The sequence below is a fragment of the Wolffia australiana genome, chromosome 2 (assembly GCF_029677425.1).
Source record: "Wolffia australiana isolate 7733 chromosome 2, ASM2967742v1".
NCBI lineage: Eukaryota > Viridiplantae > Streptophyta > Magnoliopsida > Alismatales > Araceae > Wolffia > Wolffia australiana.
Window position 1 is genome coordinate 19,200,245 of NC_135836.1, and position 18,729 is coordinate 19,218,973.

The window sequence follows — 18,729 nt, forward strand, 5'->3', positions numbered from 1 at the left end:
TGCCGAAGCTTTTTATTGCCGCTTACACGAAAATGTTCACAATGTGTCAACTCATGGGACGTGCATTCTGGCGCTAAACGTCGGTTGACGCTCTTTATCTTTTTTGCCATCAAAGCCAACATCTTTTTGTTCGCCGAGGCATTGTCAGTGGTCACAACATAAACCTGCATAAATACCGGTCTCGTGTAAAGTCACATGTTTAATTAATAAGATAAGTTTGACGTTGAATGCTGACCTTCGGCCGCAGGCAGAATTCTTTTAAGGCATGGAGAACGATGGACGCCATGTTGTCCCCATTGTGCTTGCCGACAATTTCTCGGATGGCAAGTTCCCGCTCCCGGTACACCCATTTATCATCCACCCAATGATGCCTAGAAGTCCAGTACCATTCTCTGCAGTCCACGCGTCTATAGTGAGGGACACTCGGTGCACGTTCTCCCTTAGCTTCTTCACATCTTGTTTCATGCGTCCATGCATTTGGATGGTCCACTACTTAATGACCTTCACCCTAGGAGGATTCAAGTCGAGCAGTGTCGCGTAGCGCCACATCTCCTTGAATGCGACATTCTGAACAATGCTCCACGGTGAATGAGTCATGCATATAAACAGTACAATGACATTCTTCGTCTCGTCTGGCGTATGCCCTCTAATCGGCCCTCATCGGGTTGGCACTCCCTGTTGTTTGCTTTGCATTTTCTCAGATATACGTGGCTGATCAGTGTCTTCCAACACCTCGCCCTTAAGCTCCGCGTGACGAGCAGGATGGCAAGCTTTGAAATGTTGCCAAAATACGTTGGTGCTTTTGTCAACTTGCCGCTTTATCGCTTTTCTCTTATTGTGCGGGTTGATAACTTGAAAATTAACATGATTAATTGATGAATTTTACATTACATTTATGTGGTTTAATGACCATATTTGCATGTTATCATATAAAAATGAAGATAAATGACTTACACTTTGATTTTACTATTATTTCTAATTTTTATCATTTTTTACATAGTATTTAACCTCATGTCATTGAAGAAATTTTTTTACAGGGCCTTAAATACTTGACTAAAGGTTGGTAAGGGCTTTCCTAATTTTTCTGGAATTTTTCCATATTTTTTTATAGTTTTCTGACCATTATTTAGTCAAGAAATGATTTTAGAATTATAAGAATAGATATTTATTAATTTATTTAATATTTAATTACGATTATTTATAAAATAGGTGGCGTCCACCTCATTTGCCCAAAAATTTGGGCGAATGATTGGAAGCGCCAGAATTAATCAATGATTAGCTCATTGTGGCATCGCGAATCGCGATGCCATAATGAGCGAATGATTTTCTCAAATGCTAATGTGGCACGGGCGGTGAGGTAAAGGTAAGAATTCATTTTTTTTATTTACTTTTTGTGCAATAAATGCATGCGGAGAATCGATCTCCGTGTGCATTTATTAAATGATAGTCTACCTCGTACATGGTCGGTTAGCCGCGTGCAATAAATGCATGCGGCCACCGACACACGTATATTTGAAAGTCGTTTCATTTAATTTATGCGGCGTCGATTCGCCATGTGCATTAAATGCATGCGGAAATCAACACCACGTATTTTAAATAAAATGGCGGTAAGCTCACCTCATTTTTTATTTTTTATTTTTGTAGGCGCTGATGAGGATGACGTGGCTTCTTTTTAGTCATTCAAAAGGAGCATCCATTATTCAATGATTGGCCCCGTGGAAACGCTCAAAAATGTGGAAGAACGAGATCCAAGGCGGCGAAAACAAGGAAGAAGAGCTGCAGCCAATAAGAAAAATTAGTTTTTCTTAAATAATTAAACGATCCAACGGCCACTATTAAACGCCAGTAAATCTGCGATATATGGAGATCTAGCCGTCCGATTGAGCTGAAATTTTGAGGGCATGTTTGTCCTTTCTTCCTTTACAATCCAGATGGTTGGATCTTTAAATAGAGGCCTAGAATAGGGAAAAATTTACTTTTTGAAGCTCTCTCTAAGGATTTGGCCAGGAAGGATACAAGAGTTTCTTTGGAAGTCGACAGTTCTTGATTCTGCACTCAAATCTGTAAGTTTCTGATTTAAATTTCAACCTTCTTCTTGAAATATTCTAAAATTCCAAGGAATGGGCGAAATGTACATGCCCTAGAAGTGATTTTGAATGAAATTAGCGCTGCATTTTGATTCTGATTCAAGATCTGGTTTTTAATCCATAGTTCTACATCAATTTTTAACATTTCTGAAATATTAGATTTTTAATTTAGGGTCGGATTTCATCTTTTTCCCAAATTCTTCACTTTCTCTCTCTAGGTTAATTTGTCTAGTTTCTGTCTCTAGATTCAATTTTTATTGTTTGAAAATTTAACTTAATATATAAAAAACCTGAAAATAAAATTTGATTTGAAAATTCATCCATCTTGAAATGCAATTTAAAAATCCCTTTCTTCATTATTAAATTCCCAATTTTGATTCATAAAAATTGTCTTAAAATTTTATAATAATTGGGAAATTAATAATCCGAATTAATCTGATATTATAATTGAAATAATTCTATCTTGAGCCTTTAGACCAAAATATTTAAAATCAAAATTTAGTTTTTACTTGATTTTGATTAATTAAAAACATTATTCAGTATAATTAAGGTTTATTAATTGCAAAATTAATTCATCTTTGAATTAATTCATTAAAAATTGGATAAAAATTCTTACTTGCTGCCTCCCTGTGCTTCAACCCCTTGCTTGCTCTATATTCTATATTTAGTGATTAAGAGTATTTATAAATTTTATTGTATAAGTCTAAACATCAAACCAATGACATATTTATACGCATTTTTAGGCTTATCACCGGTTCTTCTCCCGTCACAACAAGCATTCTTAATATCCATTACAGATATGTTCGAAGTAGTCAATGATGACTGAACGGTTTGAATGAGGGTGACTCTGTATGACACGAGATGTTCCCGTGTTTGTACGTTTAGAATAGTTAGCGCCATATCTGTCTTGGGGTGGGGCACTACTGCCTTAGGGTGGGTTCATGGTGCTGAAGTAATAATTTCGTCAGCTGTACAGATTCATATGCAGTGAATGAATAATAATCAGCATTGAGCACACATAGTGAATCACTCAAATATCCAAATTGGAACAAAAAAACTCCCAAGTATGCCATCGGATTGTATAAGTTGCAAATTGGAACATAAAAATACAAAATAAAACTTAGAATGAATCTAGGGGAATCAATTACTCGGATTTATAATCGTCAACTGTACAGATTCATATGCAGTGAATAAATAATAATGAGCATTGAGCACACGTATTGAATCACTCAAATATCCAGATTGGGACAAAAAAAAACTCCCAACTTTGCCATCGGATAGTAAAAGTTCCAAATTAGAAAAAAAGTTAAAAAGTACCACAGTGTGAGAGAGAATGAGAGGAGAGAGGGAGAATTAGAGAGTAAGAGATAATGAGATGAGAGAGGCAGAATTAGAGGTAAAAAAAGAAAAAGTATCAGAGGGTGAAAATGAAAGAGAGGAGAGAGGGAGAATAAGAGAGTAAAAGAGAATGAGAGAAGAGAGGAGAGGAGAGAGGGAGAATTACAGAGTAAGACATAATGAGAGAAGACAGGAGAGGAGAGAGGGAGAATTAGAGAGTAAGAGAGAATGTGAGAAGAGAGGAGAGGAGAGAGGGAGAATTAGAGAGTAAGAGAGAATGTGAGAAGAGAGGAGAGAGGAGAGAGGCAGAGATACAGAGTAAGAGAAAATGAGAGAAGAGGAGAGAGGGAGAGTTAGAGAGTAAGAGAGAATGAGAGAAGAGAAGAGAGAAGAGAGGGAGAGTTAGAGAGTAAGAGAGAATAAGAGAAGAGACGAGAGGAGAGGGGTAGAGTTAGAGAGTAAGAGAGAATGTGAGAAGAGAAGAGAGGAGAGAGGGAGAATTACACAGTAAGACAGAATGTGAGAAGAGAGGAGAGGAGAGAGGGAGAATAACAGAGTAAGAGAGAATGAGAGAAGAGAGGAGAGGAGAGAGGGAGAATTACAGAGTAAGACATAATGAGAGAAGAGAGGAGAGAGGGAGAATTAGTGAGTAAGAGAGAATGTGAGAAGAGAAGAGAGGAGAGAGGGAGAATTACAGAGTAAGAGAGAATGTGAGAAGAGAGGAGAATAGAGAGGGAGAATTAGAGAGTAAGAGAGAGTGAGAGAAGAGATGAGAGGAGAGAGGGAGAATAACAGAGTAAGAGAGAATGAGAGAAGAGAGGAGAGGAGAGAGGGAGAATTACAGAGTAAGACATAATGAGAGAAGAGAGGAGAGGAGAGAGGGAGAATTAGAGAGTAAGAGAGAATGTGAGAAGAGAGGAGAGAGGAGAGAGGCAGAGATACAGAGTAAGAGAGAATGAGAGAAGAGAGAAGAGGAGAGAGGGAGAGTTAAAGAGTAAGAGAGAATGAGAGAAGAGAGGAGAGAAGATAGGGAGTTAGAGAGTAAGAGAGAATGGGAGAAGAGAGGAGAGGAGAGAGGGAGAATTACAGAGTAAGACAAAATGAGAGAAGAGAGGAGAGAGGGGAAGTGTTAGAGGGTAAGAGAGAATGTGAGAAGAGAGGACAGGAGAGAGGGAGAATTACACAGTAAGACAGAATGTGAGAAGAGAAGAGAGGAGAGAGGGAGAATTACAGAGTAAGAGAGAATGTGAGAAAAGAAGAGAGGAGAGAGGGAGAATTACAGAGTAAGAGAGAATGTGAGAAAAGAAGAGAGGAGAGAGGGAGAATTACAGAGTAAGAGAGAATGTGAGAAGAGAGGAGAGGAGAGAGGGAGAATTAGAGAGTAAGAGAGAGTGAGAGAAGAGAGGGAGAGTTAGAAATAAAAGTTAATAAATACCAGAGCGTGAAAGAGAATTAGAGGAGAGAGGGAGAATTAAAGGTAAAAAAGTGAAAAATAATCAGAGGATGAGAATGAATGAGAGGAGAGAGGGGGAATTACATAGTAGGAGAGAATGTGAGAAGAGAAGAGAGGAGAAAGGGAGAATTAGAGAGTAAGAGAGAGTGAGAGAAGAGATGAGAGGAGAGAGGGAGAATAACAGAGTAAGAGAGAATGAGAGAAGAGAGGAGAGGAGAGAGGGAGAATTACAGAGTAAGACATAATGAGAGAAGAGAGGAGAGGAGAGGAGAGGAGAGAGGGAGAATTAGAGAGTAAGAGAGAATGTGAGAAGAGACGAGAGAGGAGAGAGGCAGAGATACAGAGTAAGAGAGAATGAGAGAAGAGAGAAGAGGAGAGAGGGAGAGTTAGAGAGTAAGAGAGAATGAGAGAAGAGAAGAGAGAAGATAGGGAGAGTTAGAGAGTAAGAGAGAATGAGAGAAGAGACGAGAGGAGAGGGGTAAAGTTAGAGAGTAAGAGAGAATGTGAGAAGAGAGGACAGGAGAGATGGAGAATTACACAGTAAGACAGAATGTGAGAAGAGAGGAGAGGAGAGAGGGAGAATCACAGAGTAAGACAGAATGTGAGAAGAGAAGAGAGGAGAGAGGGGGAATTACAGAGTAAGACAGAATGTGAGAACTAAGAAGAGGAGAGAGGGAGAATTATAGAGTAATACAGAATGTGAGAACTGAGAAGAGGAGAGAGGGTGAATTACAGAGTAAGAGAGAATGTGAGAAGAGAGGGAGAGTTAGAAATAAAAGTTAAAAAGTAACGGAGCGCGAGAGAGAATGAGAGGAGAGAGGGAGAATTAGAGAGTAAGAAAGAATGAGAGAAGAGATGGAGAATTAGAGATAAAAAAGTGAAAAAGATTCAAAGGGTGACAATGAATGAGAGGAGAGAGGGAGAATTAGAGAGTAAGAGAGAATGAGAGAAAAGAGGAAAAATTAAAAATAAAGGTTAAAAAGAATCAGAGAGTAAGACAAAATGAGAGATGACAGGGAGAATTAAAGAAAAAAAGAGGGAGAGAGGGAGAATTATAGAGTAAGATAGAATGAGAGAAGAGAAGATAGGAGAGAGGGAGGATCAGAGAGTAAGAAAGAATGAGAGTACAGAGGGAGAGTTAGAAATAAAAATTTTAAAAGTAACAGAGCGTGAGAGAGAATGAGAGGAGAGAGGGAGAATTACAGAGTAAGAGAGAATGAGGGAAAAGAGGGAGAATTGGAGGTAAAAAGTTAAAAAGAATCAGAGAGTAACACAGAACGAGAGATGAGAGGGAGTATTAAAGAAAAAAGGATAACTAGAATCAGAGGGTGAGCGAGATCTGAAATTCGGTAGCTTCAATTTGAAATACAACTCTTTGAGTACATGCAACCATAATGGAAATTCCAACAATTTTATGAACGTGAAGGAGCTATGAGAAATAGAGAAGTGTTAGTTTAGGTGGCCAAGGAACAACCCAAGGGGGGGGGGGTGAATTAGGTTCTATATTTATTTATTTTTTATTTTAATTAGCCTAGGATTTTTCTACTTAAGAAATGAGGTAGAGGAAATGGAAGACACAATTATTTTTTTATACAGCTTAGGCTAATCCTTAATGTTGTTCGGGGGTATCCCTCCCGAGGTGATGATGTGCCCTAACCAAGTTTGTGTGAATGCCCCCCAAGCAAATCACTTGGAAATAAGGCTGAACAAGGATACCAAGAAAAAGAAAAGGTCGATGAAGCTTTGTTGTCCTCAACCCTCAAAGGCTTCCACGGAATGACACAGCTTAATCTACTTCAACTTAGCCCCCAAAGCGTTCTTCTTATGGTCCCCAAAACCTTGACCTGATTGATCACAAAGATCTAGCAATAACAGTATATTTATGAATGATGTATTCTCCTCAACAACACTTAGTATTGATGGCTACTTGAAATAGTATCCAAGACAATGATCAATTTTAAGTATTTCAACAAAAAAAAAATTATGTCAAAATTATATTGAGTTAAATATTCATAAATCTAACTATGACTTCCCTTCAATAATACCTCCTTGTTTGTGGTCGTTCTTCCTGGAATCCTTTTCTCCTCCACGTTTTTCCTTGGATAAAAGTCTTGATTCGCGTTTCACCTTAGATGCTTAAAACACCGTTATCTTTTTCAATCCTGCACCAAATGCAATGATTCTACCTGCAATGGTTTTGTAACACAATTTCGCACAAATATTATTTCACACAAAATATTCAAAAACGAATCAGAGAAATCTCCAAATATCAATCTTTCAATGTCCTTTGTTCACCACTCAATTCCCCCTGTGATCAACTTCAACTCCTTGTAAATCTTTCAAAACCCAACCAAATGACGTGATTCAAATTTCTTTGGTTTTGTATGGATGTTAGGAATAATTCATATGTTGAACAAAGATATCTCCCTTCAAAGAAAAAAGCCCAAAATTGGTATAAAAAATATGCTAAAAATTATAAACTTATCATAGGGTCGATGATGTGCGAAGTTCGGATCCCAGCCTTCTTTTCTTTGAATCTTGAGAAACCCTGCACCAAAAACCACGATTCTAAGTTCTATGGACTTAGATTGATGTTAGAAACAAATGATCTCTTAAAAGAATGCTCAAAAACTGCTTAAAAATTGCTCCAGGACTTGAAAGATCTCTCTAGTTTTTGGACTGCAATTTTCAAAGGGCAAGGAGAAGAAGGTTTGAAATTAGGGCACAAAACTGCAAAATGGTAATCTGTCAAAAGTCCAACAGTCATATTCATTGATTATGATTAAGAAATATAAAATTTTAATCATTTTAATTTTGATTTTTTTATATTTATAATTTTGCCATCAATTCAAAATACCTTTCAAGAGTTAAGAGCAAAAACTAGCCGTTATGCCAAGGACTTGAGATCTAAAATAACATTAAACTTTTAGATATCTTTAACACAATATTTAACTAAAGATATCACCATTGGATAATTGTATCTTGAAGCAATTAATTTTCATTAAATGATCAATAAATTCAGCTTTAAATACTCAAATGTAGTAATTAAGATTTTGAACACATTATTCAACAAATCGAATGACGATAAATTTACACAAATACCTGACCAATGTTAAAGACTATGTTTATCTTCATTTCCTAAAATTACTAGTCCTAAATACACAGTTAGACTTGTTTAGTGTATGACCAAACTAAGTAACCTTTTAATATATCTAAGGCTCTTATTTTAGTTTCACATACAATCAGTCAACTACTTGATTGAGGGCCTATTGTGCTTTGATCACAACCCATATTGAGGCATGCATCACTTTGAACATTCATCAAAACATTGTGTTAAAAAATACCCTTAAAGCTTAATCTTCAAGGAGAACTTAGAATTGAGAATTGGCAGATGAGAACTCAGAATTGGTGGATGAAGAAGGTCTCATATGATAATTTAGAATTTTTGGAGGAAGAATGGCTCAAATGAGAATTGAGAAATGAGAATTGGCGGATGAAGCAGACAAATATCGGCAAAAGAAAAAGGAAAAAAGTTTGAAGGGCGAAGAAGAACTTACCCGTAATTGTCGATTTCGTCGATGCCACCATCTACAGATGCTGCCGTCTGCCGATGCCACAGTCCGTCGTCCGCCGATGCTGCCGTTTGTCTTCTGCCGGCCATCGTCTGCCAAGGTAACAAACCCTCTCCGCCGATTCGTGTATTTTAGATTCAAATTATCGAATCGCAAATACACGAATTGACAAAATACAAAAGAGAGATTTTCGATGTTGGATATCAAAGTCCAATATCCAATATTGATGTCCGATTTTGTCATCCCCCCCCCCCGAGATGGAGGCGGATGACGACATTGAGATGGATTTTGATATCGGATATCAGCACTGTAGCAACCCATATCCGATATCGAGATCCGATATCTAAATATAAAAAAAAACGGATACCGGAAATTCCCTTTCCGGTATTCGATACAACATCCATCCCAATACCGTCATCTGGTACTGGTATCGGATGGGCAAACACTACCCACAATAGCGGGCGCAATCATCGTCCAAAAGGGTACATGAATTCCTATTATTTGTAGTAGAGATGAGTAGTAGATATAAATGTTTAAAATGAAATATCCAAAATAATACAGAGAGATATAATATTTCATTACTCATACACTAGAAGTGTAGAAGGGCATACTAAAAATATTTTACATTTTTTACGCCCATTACATATATTTTATTCGTAAAAATATAAATATATATTTCCGTCGTATTCTCTGATAGGTAAGACCTCAGTAGCGGTATAATCAGGCATGCCGACCGTTGTCTTCGGTTGTGAATGTAACAACGAAGAATAAATTCAAAAGTGAAAGATCAATGTAAGTACAGTTTTATAAGAACAAAACAGGCCATAGAACAAGGGTTTTATTTTGGTAGAAAACTTTTTATTAAAAAGGCAATTTTTAAAAAAATATGAAAAAATGACCAAAAAATGGAAAAAGCCCAAAAAAACTTTATTAATCTAAGTGCCATAGTATCATAAAAAATTATAAGAAGAGAAAATAAGGGTTACCAGCCATGAAACCCCACATATTATAGGTGGTAAGTATAGCCGGCTAAGAACAAAACAGGCAGTAGAACCAGGATTTTAGACGGAGTTCAAAAGAACGTATAAATTCAGCCATTTATAGTGGAAAATCAGCAATTATTGATAAAATAGGCATTTATCTATAAATGGTGTATAGAAGTTAAAGTTACAGCAAAGAAGTTAAAATATATATTATAGAAGGTAGAAAATATATATTATAAAAGTTAAAATTATAAATGAGAGAGCAAGGATTGGCTGTGAGGCATCACCGATTGAGAAATCCTCAGCTTAGTGCATGGAGGCTTTGCCGATTGAGAAATCCTCAGCTCAGTACTTGGAGGCTTCGCCGATTGAGAAATCCTCAGCTCAGTACTTACAGGCTTCGCCGATTGAGAAATCTTCAGCTCAGTATTTGGAGGCTTCGCCGATTAAGGACACCTCAGCTAAGGCAATGGAGACTTCGCCGATTGAGAACACCTTCGAGGCTTCGCCGATTGAGAACACAAAGATTGGAAGACTAAATATACAAAGTGATGCCAAACCTTGGAATACCCATAATCGCAGATCTTTAATCTGGGGGCTAACGACGTCAAACCTTGGAATATCTGAAATCGCAAATCTTCAATCTGGGAGAGAAGTGAGGTCATCAGAAAGGAATTGCATGTGCCCAATAAAGAGAGGATATGGAAAATCAGCAGGAAGATATATATATATATATATATATATATATATATATATATATATATATATAGAGAGAGAGAGAGAGAGAGAGAGAGATGGGAAAAGACGAAGTTAAAAATCAGGAAGGAGCAGTACGAAGTAGAAACCCAATAGAAGTTTTTTAGATTATTAAGATTAATAAGAGGGTTTTTATTCGTAGAAGTTAGAGAAAGAAAATATGGAATTTTTTAATATCCATGAAAATGTTGATAGAGAGATAGATGGAGAAAGAAAAACATAAACAGAGAGAGAGAAAGAAATTAGAAGAAAACCAGAACTCCCATTACAGGAAAAAAGTTTTGAAGATCCAATAAAAATATGGAGAGAAATAGAGAGAAAGTGAGAGAGATATAGAAAGAGATCAATAGCCTCCTAGATGATGAATAAGAAGGAACCAAATTTCGAAGAACAAAGAAAAATGTAGAGATCGGCATACATAAAGACATCAATTTTGAGATGTATAAAAACATGACAGAAAAAGTTTTGAAGATCCATTAAATCAGACCACGAAATTTGTGAGAGTAAGACGTAAATGACTCAATTAGGGAAGGGAAGAAATCAACTAATAGAGGGCGGATCTATTTGTTGTTTCCGTTTGAGAATTGTAACGGAAATCTTCAATTCTATGATGTTATTTTTTAGTCTCCCACAGCTCTGCTGACTCTCAAAGATTGCTGCGGGCTTCTATGTTTGAGATGGATTCTGACGAGGTCACGGTTAGGGCTAGCGGAGAAGCATCATCGGCACTAAAGAAACAGGTAGAGCAGCATCGCAGCAAAACTGTTCAGATATTCATAAGGCAAATGTAGCGAGTGTGGAAGAAGGCTCCAGTCAGTTCACGGGACCAAGGCATGGGAGCGAGAGCTAACTTGGAAGCTATGGCGAATCAGACGCGGCAGTGGTATCAAATCCACTCCCACTCTCAAGTAAGCAAAAATTTTGTAATCTGGTATCAGTGCATCAGTTCTGCATAGTAGTAAAAAAATTTTGTTGATTAAAGGCAGAGAAACCTTAGCTCTGATCAATGTTTTTGGCTTTATAAGTCGGATTTTTCTGACCTTCATGATCGTGGCCTAAAAATCTTTGAACTCAATGCTGAAGTTCTACCATTGCCTCCTTTTTTGGCTTAATAATTATATTGACAAAGTTGGTATCTTGCATAGAAAATTGGTATCTTGCATAGGCAAAGTTCACCGTCATCCATTCAGATCAGTAATTATGCCGCCTATCGTCCAATAATCAGATGAAATCCAGATTGAATTTCAAGAACAGATTGGGCTTTGTAGCGGATTCATCAGTTTTTTTCTGCCTTCACTTTCTGGAAAACTTGATGTTTACAAAAAAGTGAGGAAATTCTAACACGAACTAGAATTTTTTGTTCTTGTCCTATTGTCGGTTTATACAAAAATATTAATATTTTCAGAAATAAAATTTCAGATATTTCAATCTTTAAGAAAACAATGAAAGTACAATCACAAATGCTAAAATTCTTCGCGACAGTTTATTGTACGAAAACTAATGTTAATAGTTAAACTTTTGACACCAAACTCAATGATGTAAGGAAAACCGCTGAAAGAAAAGTTAAAGTGATCATCTTACCAGTGATCAGGAATCATGGGAAAGGTGCACGCAATATATCTCATAATAGAATGACAGTGAGAAAGAAGAGGATAAACTTAGGTTGAAAACAAAGATAGAAATGCAAGATTTTTCCAAAACTATTAGCCTGCAATATTACATCCAGTATAGTTTTTGAAGTGGAAATATTGTGGATTCATTAATGTTTACAACGAACGGCAAAAGTAATTCATATGCTCCATCGGAACAGAAACAATTCTACGGTGATAAAAGGATGACGGGTCAGATCCACGCATACGCCCAAACCTGATGTAGCCCAGAAGCCCATTTTTTGAGGCCCATTGGCAAGTTGTGGCCCAAGAAGGAGATTCTTCTAGAACTGACAGGATCTGTAGAAATATACCTAGAGCCCCTCAAAATCCTCTAACAGGATTTTCTCTGACAAGATCTTCTGAAAGGATTTTCCCTGACAAGATCTTCTGACAGGATTATCTCTGACAGGATTTTCTCTGACAATATCTTCTGACAGAATCCTCTGCCAGATTCTTCTTCTGCCAGGATCTCTGCTCTAACTTGTCAGATCTGCATATCTTCTGTTTTATCCCATCAAGATATTCTTGAGCCACACAAATATCTCTTAACAACTTCTACAGGCCCCAGAATCTGCAGGATATCTCTGCTCAGGCCTGTCAGGCTGCTTATCCTCTGTTTTAGCTTATCAGATTTATTTTTCTCAATGTTTTGACCTGTCTTGTCATGGGTACAGTCATTATGGACGAACCTGCACTTCTTGTGGCCTATATAAGGCCCTCATGTACCCCTGAATGAGGATTATTGAAATCTATTGTCTTGTTGAAACTGTTGTTTCTTCCCTCTTAGTGTTCTCTTTGTTAGAGAGTGCTTGTGTTATTGTGGATTCAAGTACAACCCCTTGTGGACTCAAGGGTTGGGGAGGCTAGTTCTGTGGATTCAAGACTTAGCTCCTTCAAGTAGAGCAAGGCTTGTAGACTCAAGTCGTGTTCCTACATCGTTCATGCACTAAGGCTGCGTCAAAACCTGAAAGCCTTTGGGATTCATAGTGCAAAATTTACCGCTCAGATAGTTTGAAAAAACCATCAATGATTGCAGGGACCTGCTTCAACGGGTTGATTTCTTCATGGAAGAAAAAGAGTGATGTCATGCCATCAAAACTTAGATGTCTTAAATTACAATTTAAAGCATTTTTCTTCATCATAAAATTGTAACGGAAGAGACATTAATAAATTTCATGCACTGGGTAAAAATTGTGACGCATCGGGCATTCCTAATTCAACCAAACTAAAATAGTGAAGTCCAGAAAGATGAAACTACCAAGAAGGGGAACCAAGAGATTGCGTTCATTGGCAAGGCATACTAAACGACCGTCATTGGCAAGACAACGTCGGGGAAGAACAACACTTTGAAATTATCTACGAAAATTTGAAATAAAAAAGCCACGAAAACCAAAAATCGAAATCAACGTCTACGGATACACAATCGAAAATCGTGAATCTAATACAATTCGCATAACAATTCCTAGAGCGCAGAACAATTTGCTCCGTCATTGTCAATAACGAAATTGTGAACCCGATACAAAACTTCTACGAATAAATATTAATGAATATGGTATCAACGTCTGACATCGAGCGCAGAACAATTCCCACAAAATCGAAAATCGTGAATCCAATACACAATCCAAAATCGTGAATCGAAAATCGAAAATCATGAATCCAATACAAAATTTCTACGAATAAATATTAATGAATATAAAATCAACGTCTGTCATTGAGCACAGAACAATTCGCACAAAATCGAAAATCTTGTATCCAATACACAGTTGGTATCTTGCATATCGACAAACTTACTCTTGAGGTTTATATTCGAGGATGCACTCCTTGGAGAAGACGTGTCCGTTGGGGCAGCAGAAAAGGGCTTCAGGCAGAGGTCGCACACATCGGAGCGAGAAAGGAAGGATACGCGGAGGGTGAAGGATACGCAGAGCGGGAAGGATACGCGGGCCCCCTCTTCTCTCTCACTCTCTCTCTTCTCTCTCACTCTCTTGTCAGCCAATCAGCGTCCTGCAGGGTACACTAATTCCTATTAGTAATAGTAGAGATAATACCGAGCATGGCAATGTAATTTTTGTTAGCTAAACTTAAAGGCCTAATATTTAGATAGTTGCAGTCATAGGGAAGGGAAACAAGATTTTGTAACTCTGAATTCGCCGTAGACGTCCAGATCGATCCGTCGTCAATGTCGAGCTCGCAGTATGCGTCGACGCAGCATTCGCTTGCATTCCGGGTGATGAGATTGTGCCGTCCATCCTTCCAGGTTGAAGAAACCGTTCTCCGTCTCGATCCATTTGATCTGTTCGCCGGAGAGGACCTCTTCGATGACCCGCTTGTTTCGAGCGATTTACTTGACAAGAGAGGCGTCTCAGCCGCGAGTGAGGGCGATTTTAGTTTCAGGGGTCGATTCCAGCTACAGGATCCGGTCGATGCCATGGCTCTTCCGGGGTTCCTCATGCTACCTCAGTCTTTTGGGTGCGCCAAGGCAGTTATTCCTCTAAATTATGTTGAATTATCTTCTCTAATTGGGCTGATTTTTTCGCATTCGGATGTGGGTATTTGATCAGGGCAATCTATTTGGGCGAGACATTCTGCAGCTACGTGAGTGTCAACAACAGTTCCAATTTTGAAGCACGAGATGTCGTCATCAAGGTATTCCGGCTCATGCTTCTCGAGCATAGATTCATTTAGTTTCTTATATATTCTTTTCACTGAACTGGTTATCTCGGTCTGGTCTGGCCATCTGATGCCTCTCAATTTCATTTCTTTGCTCTATGGTCGACATTTGGAAGAAGGAGCTCCTGGGAGTCGTCTAATGTCTGATTTAACAATATATGATCAGTTCTTGATTGAAAATCTTAATCTGCAGGCGGAAATTCAAACGGAAAAGCAAAGACTTGTCCTCTTGGACACGTCAAAAACACCTGTTGGGTCAATCAGATCCGGGGGACGATATGATTTCATTGTGGAACATGATGTGAAGGAGCTGGGACCCCACACGTATGTTATTTTCGTTAAGTTTCTTTCTCTAACCTTGCATTCGGACCATATGTATGCTAATCAATCTTAATTTATCTTATATTCTTACTAGCCTAGTTTGCTCCGCTTTGTACAATGACGGTGAGGGTGAACGGAAATATCTTCCCCAATATTTCAAGTTCGTGGTAGCAAACCCCATTTCCGTTCGAACAAAGGTGTGTTTATAGGAATATTCTCCAACAATGTTCTCGGATAGCTTCAAACAGATTTTTATTTACATTTCGCTCAATTGGATGGTGTGACCGATCCTTGATGTTTCATCATTGTGAGCAGGTGCGATCTGTCAAGGTATGTTCAAGCCTTTATAAACTTGGATTAAGGTTGTAAGTTCGCATATCTATGCCCTTTCCTCAAAATGATTATGGTATTGGTGGAATTCCATCTTTTGTGGGGCTCAACTCTAAATTAGATCAAATTGTTGCTCTCATAAATGAGGGCCACCATCACAGAAATTTATTCAATGTTGTTCTTTATCCATTGATCCGAGCATCACTTTAATATTCCTCTTGTGGCATACTGGTTTAGAAGGGGGGGCAGGGGGGTTTGGTTATTTGAGTCGTAGTGTGTGTATACTGTTCGTCTATTTTAATAGCATCAAGTTGATCACAGTTCTCGGGTGATCTTCCTTTATTTTTTGGAAAAAAATATCACTTTAATATTGTGATGTCCTTTTTGTCTATTGCTCCTTTTGATGAATTCCAATTATTTGCATCCGCCAATACGAAAATCTTCTAATTAAGGAGAAAACATTCGTGGAAGTCTGCATCGAGAATCATACAAAAACCAACCTGCACATGGACCAAGTTGAGTTCCAGCCAGCCCAAACATGGGCCGCAACTCTTTTAAAAGCCAATGAACATTCTTCAGTGAAAAGCTCGTCAACTAGGTTAGTCCATCAACCATCACCATGTTTAATTTATAAATCTTTATTTTTTCAAATTTACCGTAAAACAATATCTCGTTGGTTGAAATTGATTTCATGCTTGTGTACCTTTGGAATAGAGAAATATTTACTCCACCTCTTCTCATAAAAGCTGGAGGAGGGATCCATAATTTTCTATATCAATTGATGCAACCTTCATCTGAATCCGGTCACGTGAGGGTCGACGGGAGTAATGTTTTGGGAAAGCTTCAAATCACGTGGCGGGCAAACTTAGGCGAACCAGGACGTCTCCAAACCCAGCAGATTCTTGGCACTGTGAGCCTTTGTCCAACGCCAGTCTAGAATATTTTTATATCTTGCTCAATTTTGTGAAGAGTTATGCAAGTAATAGGGCATGTATTTGAATACGTTGGGAGATTGTTCGAGAAGTTGATTTTCATCTACATAATTGAATAAATCTCCCTAAACTTCCTGCCGCATAATTTGCAGGCTACAGCCCAGAAGGAAGTCGACCTCCAAATCGTGGAAATTCCATCTGTCCTCACAGTAGAAAGTCCATTCACTGTAAGTCCCAACGGCTCCAACTAAATATGATAATTTGGTTAGTTATGGACGAGTGATTTAGCGAGTTACTTAATTCTTTATTTCGTCTCCCACGGAATCCGGGCAGAAAAAAAAGAGGAATTGGGTTTTTATAGAGCAGAAAAAATGCCGATGTCTCTGATAAACCAGAGCAACTATTTTTTTCAAAAATCTTTCCTAAAAAAATTAATTTTCTGATAGCAAAATCAAAGCTACTTGAAAATTAAACCATTTTCATAAATGTTTGAGATACATATTCCCTCGTTTCTCAATTCTTTTTCTTTCGCTCTGCTCATGTTTTCTTCTCCCAAAAAAAACACTTTCAGGTGCGCTTAAGGGTCAGGAACCAGACAGAAAGAGAAATGGGGCCCCTCGAAGTTTATCTATCGGAGGATGGCTTCCTAGGAGACAGAAGTGTGCTAGTCAACGGCATAAAAAAACAGGTACCCCTTCACATTCCTTTGGCTCTTTACGCGAAGAAATTCCTTTTATTAGAGATGGTCGTGTGGTGTGTAGAAATTAGTTCCAAGTGGGTGAATTCAAGACCAGCCCAAACTCTGTGGGCTACGAGTTCTAATTTTACATTTTGAATTGGTTATGGACTCGCAACCTGTTGGCCAATCCGCCCACAATCAATTTTTTTAGCTTTCAATTTTTTTTTAATAAATAACTGATCAAAGGTTGATTCTAAAAATTCAAGCTGATCAACAACCGCCCAACTACCCCTTCTTATTCCGTCATCCAATTTTATCTTTCTCCTCTTTCAGGTCCTGCCTGGGCTCCAGGCTTTGGCTTCCGCTGACGTGGATCTGGTGAGACTTCACTTCTTTCGTCACTAATTTATTAAAATTTTTATGATCAGTGCCTCCGTCATTTCTAATTTCTAAGCAGATTAATATATTATATTTTCCAGTCTTTAGTGGCGGTCCGCGTAGGCCTCCTAAAGATATCAGGGATCAAGATCTCCGACCCCCAGAGGACCCAAGATCTCGACAGTTTACCAGATATCGAGGTATGCGATATCTTTAATTTTTTTAAAAAAAAATAAGGAAGATTATGAACACCAATCTCGCGCAGGTGTTCGTGGGCAGCCGATGATATCTCATCGAGAGAAGTTTTTCACAAAATTGACTAATTATCACGGGCGCCACTAGAATCGCAGAGAAAGAAAGTTTCAAACTTTTTGCAGGCAGGAAAGAGACTGGATGGATTGTTCTAAATATTATGTGCTCGGGCAGTAAGAGATGAAAACGCAAGGAAGCTTATAATGACCACCAATATAGGGCAGGCGTTGGTTGTCTGCGGATGATATCCTCGAGAGAAGTTTTTCACAAAATTGACTAATTATCACGGGCGCCACTAGAATCGCAGAGAAAGAAAGTTTCAAACTTTTTGCAGGCAGGAAAGAGACTGGATGGATTGTTCTAAATATTATGTGCTCGGACAGTAAGAAATAAAAAACCAAGGAAGATTATAATGACCACCAATATAGGGCAGGCGTTGGTTGTCTGCGGATGATATCCTCGAGAGAAGTTTTTCACAAAATTGACTAATTATCACGGGCGCCACTAGAATCGCAGAGAAAGAAAGTTTCAAACTTTTTGCAGGCAGGAAAGAGACTGGATGGATTGTTCTAAATATTATGTGCTCGGACAGTAAGAAATAAAAAACCAAGGAAGACTATAATGACCACCAATATAGGGCAGGCGTTGGTTGTCTGCGGATGATATCCTCGAGAGAAGTTTTTCCCAAAATTGACTAATTATCACGGGCGCCACTAGAATCGCAGAGAAAGAAAGTTTCAAACTTTTTGCAGGCAGGAAAGAGACTGGATGGATTGTTCTAAATATTATGTGCTCGGACAGTAAGAAATAAAAAACCAAGGAAGATTATAATGACCACCAATATAGGGCAGGCGTTGGTTGTCTGCGGATGATATCCTCGAGAGAAGTTTTTCCCAAAATTGACTAATTATCACGGGCGCCACTAGAATCGCAGAGAAAGAAAGTTTCAAACTTTTTGCAGGCAGGAAAGAGACTGGATGGATTGTTCTAAATATTATGTGCTCGGACAGTAAAAAAAAAAACCAAGGAAGATTATAATGACCACCAATATAGGGCAGGCGTTGGTTGTCTGCGGATGATATCCTCGAGAGAAGTTTTTCACAAAATTGACTAATTATCACGGGCGCCACTAGAATCGCAGAGAAAGAAAGTTTCAAACTTTTTGCAGGCAGGAAAGAGACTGGATGGATTGTTCTAAATATTATGTGCTCGGACGGTAAGAAATAAAAAACCAAGGAAGATTATAATGACCACCAATATAGGGCAGGCGTTGGTTGTCTGCGGATGATATCCTCGAGAGAAGTTTTTCACAAAATTGACTAATTA

The 18,729-nt window shown here is 38.3% G+C and overlaps 1 protein-coding gene and 1 long non-coding RNA gene across 6 annotated transcripts; one reads left to right on the forward strand and one right to left on the reverse strand.

The window, feature by feature from the left end:
• Positions 1 to 6,437: 6,437 nt before the first annotated feature.
• Positions 6,438 to 13,820, reverse strand: LOC144699960 (uncharacterized). 5 transcript variants are annotated; one of them, XR_013580654.1, is made up of 4 exons: positions 13,633 to 13,820; positions 10,047 to 10,077; positions 8,436 to 9,968; positions 6,438 to 7,426 (listed from the first exon to the last, which is right to left on the reverse strand). It is a non-coding gene; the product is annotated as an uncharacterized LOC144699960 (long non-coding RNA). The 5 variants fall into 5 exon arrangements; XR_013580652.1 differs by having other exon boundaries at positions 8,436 to 9,894; positions 9,994 to 10,077; XR_013580655.1 differs by having other exon boundaries at positions 8,436 to 9,909; positions 9,994 to 10,077.
• Positions 13,821 to 13,943: 123 nt separating this feature from the next.
• Positions 13,944 to 17,826, forward strand: LOC144699953 (trafficking protein particle complex subunit-like protein). Its single transcript, XM_078571303.1, has 12 exons — positions 13,944 to 14,310; positions 14,403 to 14,487; positions 14,705 to 14,835; positions 14,927 to 15,029; positions 15,148 to 15,162; positions 15,615 to 15,760; positions 15,877 to 16,072; positions 16,247 to 16,321; positions 16,666 to 16,782; positions 17,107 to 17,151; positions 17,253 to 17,351; positions 17,417 to 17,826. Exons 1-12 carry the CDS (start codon positions 14,021 to 14,023, stop codon positions 17,435 to 17,437), a joined length of 1,323 nt encoding a protein of 440 aa, XP_078427429.1. The 5' UTR covers positions 13,944 to 14,020; the 3' UTR covers positions 17,438 to 17,826.
• The last annotated feature ends 903 nt before the right edge of the window (positions 17,827 to 18,729 follow it).